Below are 10,866 nucleotides of genomic sequence, written 5' to 3'. Positions count from 1 at the left end.
GAAGTAGCAGGGAAATACCTGTCTTGCTCAGCTGGCGATCGCGAACAACCTTTATTTTCTCCAGGACTGCTGCAATATTTAAACCATATTGAATCGAGTACACATGTAATGGTATGTATTTAGGTCTTGTTGTAGAAAGTTTTGAAACTTTTGTGTTTAATAGGACGACTGTACAGTGTATAGAAGTCAAAGGAAAACCTACACACTGCTCGTACGCTGCGCGTTGTCGCTGTAATGTCGGTGATATTGTCATAATGTCAACAACATTTTCCTTCGTTGAGAAATGGATGTGACGCTGCTATCAAAGACAGACATGCGACAGTTGGCAACCGAATGAACAATAAGTTATAAGGATGTGTTGTTTTTCGAATCGACATAGTGCGTTAGTCGATACTTGACTTGTAGACATTACCAATACTATAACAATTGTGTCAGTCGACCCCCCCACCCCCACCCCCCACCGCGCAAATGACAATTGTTTATTTTCAGCACCACTGGAAAAAGATATTGCCGGGAGCTACCACCCCAATCTCTGCTTAGATGGATCCTCGATGATAATTTGCTCACCCATTATTCTAAATGATGAAGGTTAAAACCATGGCATGCCATGCTATCTCTTATGAAATGCCATTGCACACTTGGTATCAAGGTAACTGTAGATGGTGAAGACAGAAGATACCAGTACGCCATGACGTTCAGCCCTAAGTCAGTCTTCTCTCCCTCTTCTGGGTGCTGGCTGTTAGACATGACACAACATGTCGTATCCTACAGATTATAGATGATAGCGTACCCGATTACTTCATGTTTGCTGTACATGTAAATGAAATCCCTAGACTGTATGACGTCACCGGTCCTGACTTTGGCCAAAAAAAGAGAGAAAAGAATTGTTACTGGTCATGACATTTTTGTCAAAAGTGGTGTGACAACTCAAATTTTTATTTAGTACTTTAATTTAGCAAGTGTGTATGTGGGGCAGATGTCATTTGCTTGTTCATGATTGGCTCTGCTATCTTCACTGAAGTAGGGAGGGCTATTCTTGTGTTTCCCCAGGATCTGCAGACTTCTAAAGTCTTGTATATTAAAACTTATCTGAGGTCTTGCTCTAAGAAATTCAAGTAAAGTCTATGTTCATAATAAATTAATCACTAGTTCAGTTTTTGTAAGAAGTAAAATGTATATGGTTATAATATCTCCTTTCCAAAATTTGTATTCAGACATATAATTATCACTTTCAATTTAAATTGACAACTGTATAAATTAATTGTTATTTGTGAGGTGCATTTTGTTACTAGATATTAAACAAGAGATAACTGAGAATGGAGGATTGGAATATATGCTAACTTTCTAAATCACACACATTTACTTCAGAAATCCATGTATCATGAAAGTCACTGATGCATTAGTGACTTTCCTGCTACATGTATTTCTATGTTTATTTTATGTCTTTTATTTCCCAGAAATAGTGTATTAGTCTAAGATAACACAAATGGATCAAGAAAGTGATGGTGATAGCAAACTAAGTTCAGCACCAGATGAAAGCAAGACACATAGTGATACAAGGGAGGATTCAGTGATGAACTCTGACCCCAAAGATGCAAATGATTCAGAAAAACCTGACACTGAAAGTGAAGAAGCTAGGCCAGATGTGTATGGTGGAGGAGATAGTGGCTTAGAGAGGGGTGGAAGAAATGGTGCTGGAGATGGCCTAGAGGGGGTTGTCAAGGATGATACTGAGACAGTATTGGGTAATGAAGGTGCAGGTGATGGTGATATGACAAATACGGAGACAGGAGACAAGCCACAAAGTAACACAGACCCTGACCTTGACAAAGAGGAAGAGGAAAGAAAAGCAGAAAATGTAACTCCAACTGTTGATGAAGATGACAGTGGTAAGATCACTGTCAGAATTTTTGACTTTATATCTAAATTTTTAATTCAACCTTCAAGCCATGGTAATACAGGAAAGTATCATGATAAAGTGCTGTACCAGTATGTGCTGTTGTGACAGTGAACACCTTTTTAAAGAAAAATTGCAGGGTAGAACCCTTTTCATTTATTATCATAGTTTAGGAAAAAACAAAAATGATGGTAAGAAACCCACATGTTTCTAGAAACATAGTTTTAATGATCCTAAATTTTTGCCCTATAGAATCTGCAGATACATCAGAGTTCACTCATCCAGAGACTCTAGACTCACATGGTAAAAGTAAACTTTTTGAAAGAGGCAAACAGTTTGAACAGAAAGGCAAGAGAGACCATGCATTGAGTTGTTATCTAGGTTGTCTGACTGGATTGACACAGAGTAATCAGTTCCCTATGTTACCAGCATGTCTACACCAGGTAAATAACTATATTGTAGTATTATGTATACTTGTAGTACACACCGTGACATGTCCCAGTGTTGCACAGCAAATGGCGGTTGCATTGTCAACTAGTCATAGCATTCTGCTACCTTTCTTTCAGATCACTTGATTGTTCAGAACTCACTGAATTATTTTAGCCATATTTTGTTGACTACTTCATGTGATAGTCCTCATTTTTCCACATGTAGGGCGCCCTCTTGTGACCCTTCTTTTGAATCGGTTATTGCAATTGACATATTTCCTAAAGGACACAGAGTATATAATTAAAGGTTGTAAAGCCAACACCCAGATGCAATAGGCTTCATATGCTAATAGTATGTTAATTATATGCATGAATTATGAAGTTGTAAAATGGAGGTATGCCATAAAGTTGTATCAAGGGTGAAAATGTCAGAAACTTTGAATAAATGATGTAACTTCATTTATTGGCAAGTTTCTATTTGTTTTGTCTTTCAGATAGCAGATATTTATTTTGAAAAGGAAGAATGTATCCTTTTATGGGAAGTAGTAACATCTACCTATACTCCTTTAAAGTTACTAAAGATGGTTCAGATATGTAATTTAGTAATTTCCAGTGAACTACTGTAACGCTGACAGTATTGATGTGCAAATAATGTATAGAGGGGTTTGGGTTTAAGTGAGAAGCTACGTCTACACTACCTATATGTTCCAATCTCATGCAGTCCTGTGATTGGTCTAACACAAATCACATGGGGGTACAATTACCATAGATTACCATTCCTTGTATTTGTATACTATACACAAGTTAAAACGTAATGTCACTATCACATGACTGAAAGTGGTACATATATATGTATGGCCATCCAGTCATTTGCAGTATAGGCCAATACACACCCAAAGTACCAAAATACAAAGTACAAATTCTATGTGATCTGGCTTTTTGGAAATATCTTGTAACTCAGAATCTCAGGTGAAATAGTTAGCAGCTGCTCATGACCAAGCAATAGTGTACACATCTTTTTTAAAAAAAGTTTTACATGAACTAACATTGTACAAAATATGACTTGACTTGTATTTAATCAGATGAGAAAGCCGTGCAGTTCATTCAGGCTGAAAAATTATACTATGAAACTGCCTTGGTTGATATCACACAACTTAAACAAAAACTGGGTGAGTAACTCTCTCTAATTATTTGAATCTTTTGAAATAAAACTAAATGTGTACATGTGTATTTACCCATGGGATAGTTAAGAAGCTGAAAAGTGCAGAGTTGGTTCACTGTACATTGTTGGTTAGAGTAAACTACAACTAAAAGTACAGAGTTGAGCACTACACACACAGCTTGATAAATAAGTTATATAAAACATACTACCAAATATTCTTTTAATGTCAGTACATATCATAAAGAGATTACAAAATTACAGTCAAGTATTTTCTTCATTTTGTAATATATGGCTTCTCAGGATCCAGAACAGATTTGATAACAGACAGACAGAAGACACAGACCAACAGACAGCGAGCAAGACAAGGACAGACACATACTTGGTATTACAAATAACGCCTTCTCTTATGGGCATGAAAACGATAAAGTTATGGGCCATGGCGTCTTAATCATGACATACTCAGCCATTTTTATAGCAGACAGACAAGACACACACACACACACACACACACACACACACACACACACACACACACACACACAATCTATGGATTTTGTATCTGATTTGTCTTCTCTTGTCTTCATGCTGATCAAAGGAAAGCTAATAAGTAAATTGATGTGAATTTTGTTACATGATTTCAGAACAAGAAAACCAAGATAAATCAGTGAGCCAAGACAACACTGATAATGGTAATGATGATGATAAAGAGAAGAGAGAAGATGTAATGAAAGCCACAGAATTTGAAAATCTTGCAAAGTTATGTCTTCAAGAAGGAAAGTAAGTTAAGATGTTCACATTACTTTTATTCACTATTTGAAAACAAATTTGTATGTATCACTTTAATTGATGATAAATGTCCAGATTTCAAAGAATTACAAAGATTTGAGTAAGTCCAAATCAAATGGATCTCAAGACTAACATTCAGGTAGAATTTCTTAAATAAAACTTTGCTCTTCTATCTATCAGTGCACACACACACACACACACACACACACACACACACACACACACACACACACACACACACACACACACACACACACACACACACACACACTTCCTATACTGTCACCTCCCCCTGTAAGGAATATCTTACAAGTGTTCAAAGTACTGCACAATTTTTACCCTGGCATAGATATCTCATGGTGCAGTGGTTAAAATCCTACCCAAGGACTTTAGCATTTCAGAAACAAATTGAAGTGTCAATGACCCATTCCTTCTAATCATTTGTTCATTTCGACACCATTATTTGATAATTTGTGTCAAGTTTCAGATATTGTTGTATTCTTATATAAAGGGAACCCACAAAACAAGAACTAAATGAAATGACATTACATGTAGCAATAGAGTCTTTGTTACTTATACTATGGTAATCTGTAAACTCAGTCAATATTGTTTTCTATCTACCACAGCACACAGCTTGCACTGGAGTATTGTGGCAAGGTAAGCAAGTCTTGACAATTCTATACAATTCAGCTGTTGTACCACAGAACTATACAGGTAGTTGATGTTTGCAGTTCACCTATAGTAATATATCCATGTTGAACACAATACCAGTACCGATGTACAATTTATTGTCTTAACAGACAAGTGTGTATTGACTCAGACCTCCACTAATTTGAGGAACCAGGACATGAAAAAAAAGAATGGTATTTCAGTCATTACCTTTTGAAGCACATTTGGAAGCTGTAAATTGCCTTGGGTATAAATTTGCTAGGAAATGTATATGGCTTTCTAAATATCAATGTATGTGACAGATGAGAGATTGGGTTCAAATGAACATGGTGTTATATAACTTGGGAGATACTAGTATTTCACTCTAATACCAAATACATTTTTGTACTGAATTATTCAATGGAATATGCAAAGTCTGAAAGTTTTTAAAGGAATAGAGCAGAACCATAGTTTACATTTGATCCACCACTTTGTGACTTATGTAGGCAACCAAGATTCTCCAAGCTGTGTATGGAGAAGATCACCCCAAGACAATAAAAAGTTTTGATTTGTATACCGTTATCTATGCTGAAGTTGGCAAAAAGCAATATGCAGGTAATGTTTAAAATATCAAGTTTCCAAGTTTGTCTCCACATTTACCACAACAGTAGAGAAGTTTGTTTTAAAGTTGCACTAAATTTTTAGAGATCATATTATAGTAAGCTACCTTGTCTGGAAATACTATTCTAATGTATTTGCAACATTGAATAATAAGGCTGCTACAATAGTAAAGTAATTCTAGTTTGTGTGCCATGACACTTCATCCGATACGTAAAATCACAACCACAAAATCTGGTTCAAATCTGCTCAGTGGAAGATGTATATCTGTTGACAGATATATATGATTGTAAAATAATGTATGGAAATATGGACTTGTCTTCCTAGATGCAATGAAGAAGTTTGGGATAGATGGAAACAAAACTGGACAATCTCCTGAACAAGATCAAAAGTCATCATCTGAAAAGGAATCCACTGTAAGATTCAGGTACTGATGCGCTTTAGATATGTCTACTGTGAATAAAATGTAGTGTTTCTTCTATTGCAATCCATGTTGACTGTATTTATCAAATCTTGCACATTTTGGTTGTGTACCTTAGAACCTTATCTGGATTGATCTGGAAAATGTCCTTGTGAAGCAATAAAGCTGTGTGTTTTTGTGCTTTCTTGTACATTGAACAGTTGCATGCTCATTTGTATTCAGAAACACAATACTATTTGTATTGTCCAGCAGTGAAAATACCAATAGTATTTGCAAACACCAATACACTAGTAATCACTGGTAAATATGTAATATATTGAATAATTGTTTTGATGGTTTTTTTTTTTTGGAATGATAGAGGTAAAGAGAAACCAAAGAAGGATGATACAGAAAGAGAGAAATCATCAGGGTTAACTGAGACAGAACCACAAATAGAGTATGAACCAATTGATCCTGAGCAGCAAGGTGAGATACCATAATTTTTAGGCCTCGACAGGCACTGCTGGAGGGGGCTTGTATGTTGGATTCTGTCCATGCATGTGTTCACCCTCATATCTCTGCCAGACTTGCATGCAACTGATTTCAACCAAACCTGGCACAAAGGTAACTTACTATGTGAGCTGTATGCACATCACTTTGTTTTGCCACTGAATCAAATATGGCCGAATGGCAGCCATTGTAACTTTGGAGGCATAATATGTAGTGAGTCCATTCAAGTGCCTATCATATCATAAAATATGAGCTTTCTGTTGAGACCTTAACCTTTCCCCATGAAAGTCTTCTCCAAGGTCAAATGGCCAAATTTGGGTTATCTTCTCCAATCCTGGCTGGCATTTACATCGTGTAACAACAGCAAATCTTCCTACTATGATAGCATTTTCTATAGAAAATTATTCAGTGACTTTAAAATTTGTGTGTGTGTGTGTGTGTGTGTGTGTGTGTGTGTGTGTGTGTGTGTGTGTGTGTGTGTGTCAATACATGTAGGATAGATGGGTGTTATTTTTATAAGTGTAAACTTTGAAATAATGGTTGTTTTCATACTCTCTTTAGTATATGTTGTTGTAACATATCATAAATCTAGTGTAGACATATACCATATCATAAATCTAGTGTAGACATATAACATATCATAAATCTAGTGTAGACATATAACATATCATAAATCTAGTGTAGACATATAACATATCATAAATCTAGTGTAGACATATAACATATCATAAATCTAGTGTAGACATATAACATATCATAAATCTAGTGTAAACATATAACATATCATAAATCTAGTGTAGACATATAACATATCATAAATCTAGTGTAGACATATAACATATCATAAATCTAGTGTAGACATATAACATATTAAATATAATATCCCAATTTTCCAATCCTTTTCAGATGACTACGTGTCTACCGTGCTGATGATGTTGGTATTCTTCCTGGTAACCGTCCTATTATCTTTACTAGTCACATACATGTATTGTTCTTACACTCAGTCAACAACATGTGCTAGCATCAAATCAGAACTGATTTATTATTATATGAGAATGAAATATCATTATTATTATTATTTCAAATCAAATCAAGGTAATACATACATGTAACATGGTTGCCACACTGTACATATCTCTATTATGTTATTGTATATGCCATTGTACAAGTAACCACAAGGGTGTTGCTGCCAAGTTGATCTTGGACACTACATGAATGTCGAAATGGGATTTTAATGTAAGATTGTATTTGCAAATAGGTGTCATTAATTCAAATAATTTAATATGCATGTAGGATGTAATGAGTAAATACAGAAAACTAGTATAATTGGAATAGCAAAGATTTCATGGAAATTTAAATCTACAAAGATGTAATTAATGCATCTACTTTTGTATATTTCTTTTTATATTATTTATATTTTCCCATCAGGATGTACTAGTCTGTTCTGTATTTAAAAAAAGATATAGATTTACTGACTTCTGATATTTTGTACTTACACCATGCATGCTAGGAGGGGTAATATCACAATTTATTGCTTGTCTAAAGTAGTAGTTTGTACTTAAATCATACTGGGAGAGCTGATATTAAAAGGACATGGTCAGCAATGCCTGAGTATTTTTCATTATTTTTGTTTCTAAAAAACAACCACTGGCTAAACTCTTACATTATAAACTGCTGTGGTATGGTAGTCTAACATACACGAATAAAATGACATCAATTTTATTCATATAGTATACAGTATCACAGCACTTAATACGATGCGAGTTTTACCAGAGACTACTAGTCATTAAACAAGTGACAGTGAAAGGTACCTTTTATTTCAAACAAAAATGACAAAAAACACTCACACATTGCAGACCATGTCTCTTTAATTTATTGTCCCCAAAAATGTAGTACAAGTTTACCATACATATGGAATATGTATTACTATTGCATTACTTCAGGTTCAAAACTTCATTTTGAAGCATTCGGTATTTCCTTATTGTTTTTCAGTCAACCTGTGTGCTTAGCTTTTGAAGAACAATTAGTATTATTGTGACCATTTTCCTGCAGTTTTGGTTTTGAAAGTTAAGATTTATACATATACCATTTGTACCATATAAATGACAACAATTTGTATGTTTCCTGATACATATCTGTATTTCTAATTTTATTAATAATTATGTTTGCTGATTGTTTGACAGTGACCAATGCAACTATAAAACCTTGAATCAGATATTGTTGAATAAGAGTGATGTACTACACACACACACACACACACACACACACACTGAACAGTGAGATATTTACTACCAGTAGTACTTTGTATAGCAAGTTTATCTATGCATAGATTTGTATAACTTTATATGACCTGAGCAATAAAAATGCTTTCTTGGTACAATAGTTGTTAAAACCTAGAACACTTTGAATCCACCTGTGTGTGCTGTGTGTCATTATGACAAGTTGTTGTTGTTGTTGTTGTTTGTTTGTTTATTAAAATGTCCAATGTGGACTTGTCAAATAATACAGTTGTTAGTATAGACTTGTATAGTATAGTATACTACGAAAGCATCACATACAGCCCTTAGCCCAGTTAGGCCTAAAAAAATTGTTGCTTCCAGTAACCCGACCCCCACCTAGTTTTTCATTGCTGGCCCTTAACTTTTTATTTTTACATATTTGAGGAAAAAAAATTAAATAAAATGTGGTATGGCTGATGAGAAGAAACCAGTAACACAGTGACCATATGGAAAATAATGGAAAACATAACTGCCTATACACTCACACATGGGGAAAAAAATATCTACCAACCCCCACCTATTCTAAAATTGAACGTCATTGGAACCACACAATTTTTTTAGGCCTTACAGTAATTTTATCACAATTTCTTTGGGGAATATGATTCTCTGTTGCAACAAAAACATCTAGCGTTTTTACATCAGTGGTACAAGTTTTACCATTGTTTATCCGATATCCCTCATTACAGGAAATTCATCAATCTACTTTCTCTCTCCTTAAACCTATTCTAGCTGTAACTGGGTATTGTTTTTTCAATCAGACAACCAACCATAGATTTACTGAAAATTGCTAAAATACAAATAATTAGACATTGTACTTTAGATCTAACAAAATTTTTTTTTTTAAACTTCCAGTTACAGCTAGTGTAGCTTTAACCCAAAATTTGGTGTAGTATGAATGAAAACGATGCTACGCAACATAGACATAGTTTGTCATCTGGTTAAAGAGCCTAGAAATAGAAAGGAAATGAATGCAACAGAATCCAACTCTTAATTTGACATAACACAAATATTGCATTCTAAATCATAAACTCTCTATGATTATGAAGAAGTCAGAGGAGATTCAATTACACATTACAACATACCCATAGCTTGTACTCGTACACGTGTAGTGGCATCATACATGTGGTGCAGGGCAGATGACAATGTCCAAACAAGTTTATGCTTCTAATAAGCACACAGAGATATATCAACTTGCAAGGTAAACACTTTGTAAAGTTGTTGAGTACCCATCCTTGTAAAATACCATGAAACTAACCATATAAGTACAGTACTGGTACTCTGAGTATCATGTCTCATTCCATCATAGAATCAAAATTCCTGTCATTCCAACTTTCCTGGTGTAAATGCAAGTGAAAATCTATCGATCTCAATGGTATCTCTTTGGCAGGATTTTCAGTTTGATTCTGGAAATTTTTAGCACAGCAAACATTCTCCCCATTTTAATGTATGTATCCAAATACTTTCCTGTATCACACTTCCCAGATGACAAAATATCACAAAATAAAGCATTGGCTTAGAAGACCATCTGGCAGCATCCACACCAACCCCACATTCATTCATTCATTCATTCATAAAGCGAATTTGTACAAAATGCTGGGTATTTGACAAAAAGTCAGTCAATAACATTGTTTATTTCATAATATACAAATGTACATAAATAAATTACTAGGGTGTTCTAATTGTAATCTATACATTCACTGCTAGTTGGCACATTTCCAGTCTTTAAAAACTCTAGTATTTAATATTTTGAACTGAACAGAATCAGTCACTGAATTTATAAAGCACCAGTTTCTTTGACAGGCACTGTACCATTAAAAGTGTCTGGAGGATAAATTTATCTATTTATTTGTTATCTTTATATACATACCTCATACTGTTTTGAACAATGGTTTCAAAAGTTGATATTTTAGAGAGCAACCCTATACTAGGGTGATATTTTAGGGGGGGCGATAATTACAGCCACACATTCTCAGCAGGATAGCAGAAATATACACTCGACTACTCTTGTGTAATTTCTGCCATCCTGCCTCGAATTTCACACTCTGTTGTTAAGGTCATGATATCATCCCAAGGCATAGCCTTATACATATGCATAACAGGTGTGTACAGCCGAATATGTTAATAAAATGCAAAAACAG

At 34.7% G+C, this 10,866-nt stretch overlaps 1 protein-coding gene across 1 annotated transcript; it reads left to right on the top strand.

Moving 5' to 3' along the window:
* Positions 1-8,800, top strand: LOC144453456 (uncharacterized). The gene is made up of 11 exons (XM_078144761.1): positions 1-111; positions 1,458-1,889; positions 2,150-2,340; positions 2,820-2,850; positions 3,408-3,494; positions 4,129-4,264; positions 4,900-4,930; positions 5,428-5,536; positions 5,867-5,966; positions 6,319-6,425; positions 7,356-8,800. Exons 2-11 carry the CDS (start codon positions 1,487-1,489, stop codon positions 7,559-7,561), a joined length of 1,401 nt encoding a protein of 466 aa, XP_078000887.1. The 5' UTR covers positions 1-111; positions 1,458-1,486; the 3' UTR covers positions 7,562-8,800.
* Positions 8,801-10,866: the final 2,066 nt, after the last annotated feature.

This window comes from Glandiceps talaboti, chromosome 2 (assembly GCF_964340395.1).
Source record: "Glandiceps talaboti chromosome 2, keGlaTala1.1, whole genome shotgun sequence".
Taxonomy (NCBI): Eukaryota; Metazoa; Hemichordata; class Enteropneusta; family Spengelidae; genus Glandiceps; species Glandiceps talaboti.
Note: the sequence above shows the minus strand (reverse complement) of the source record. Positions and strands in the feature narration are given on the sequence as shown.